The sequence below is a fragment of the Helobdella robusta genome (genome assembly GCF_000326865.2).
Source record: "Helobdella robusta unplaced genomic scaffold HELROscaffold_9, whole genome shotgun sequence".
In the NCBI taxonomy this organism is placed as follows: Eukaryota; Metazoa; Annelida; class Clitellata; order Rhynchobdellida; family Glossiphoniidae; genus Helobdella; species Helobdella robusta.
Window position 1 is genome coordinate 820,190 of NW_008705512.1, and position 1,000 is coordinate 821,189.

The 1,000-nt window shown below is 32.7% G+C and overlaps 1 protein-coding gene across 1 annotated transcript in view; it reads left to right on the forward strand.

The window, feature by feature from the left end:
- Nucleotides 1-249: 249 nt before the first annotated feature.
- The window catches only part of HELRODRAFT_166002 (hypothetical protein), a gene marked incomplete at both ends in the record, with an annotated part of 2,825 nt that continues 2,074 nt past the window's right edge, over nucleotides 250-1,000 (forward strand). Inside the window, one exon of the mRNA XM_009033045.1 lies at nucleotides 250-996. Within this exon, the coding sequence (XP_009031293.1) occupies nucleotides 250-996 (747 nt within the window). The remainder of the gene's footprint in view (nucleotides 997-1,000) is intronic.

Genomic DNA, 1,000 nt, shown 5'->3' on the forward strand with positions numbered 1-1,000 from the left:
TTAAATGACTCCTTGACAACAACACTTGAGATATTTGCCATAGAGATTGCCAATGAAGCGCAGTCTAAAAACATTGTTGTTGTTGTTGCTTACCGACCACCTTCGTGTTCTGTTGGAACTTTTTGCGAATCAATCGATGATGTCCTGACACGTTTAAATGAAAAAAATAAACACATCGTGGTCACAGGAGACTTCAACATAAACTTAACTGACGATATAAACAGCAATAATAACCAACTGCAACAAATCATGGATCTGCACGGTCTTTGTAAATTAATAAATCTCCCCACCAGAATAACAGCAAACAAACAATCAGTTATTGACAACATATTTGTAGATGGCTCGTTGAATGTGTGCTTGCAAGGAGTGTTGGCCTGTGATTTGTCTGATCATTTGCCGGTCCTCACACAAATTTCTTTCAGCAAACAAGTAAAAAAAGAAAAACTCATCGTAGCTCCTTCAACAAAATTCTTGTTCTCATCAAATCGAATCAGCAACTTAAATAAACGACTTTGTGAAATTGATTGGACCGACGTATATGATTGTTGGGATGTCGAAATGGCTTGGGTAAAATTTGTCGAGCTTTTCAAATGTTGTATGATAAAATGCTGCCAAGTAAGTAATAATAAAATTAATAAGATCAGCAAACAAAAGCCATGGTTCAATAGTGAAAATAAAAAGATACTGAAAGCTAAAAATCGATTGTTTAAAAAATCCCTTAAAAACCCAAATGATGAAAACAATAATAATTATAAATCTGCAAATAAAATTTATACAAAAATAAAAAACAACGCAAAGAAACAGTATTTCCATAATATTCTAGAAAATAACAAACATGATATGAAAAAATCATGGAAAATTATGAATGATGTTCTGAGGAGATCAAATAACGACTCAAAAAGTAATAATATACATCTGAAAAGAAATGGCCAGATTGTAAATGATCCAGAAAATGCTCTAAATGATCACTTTGTTTCTATCGCCGAGAAACTTAACGTAC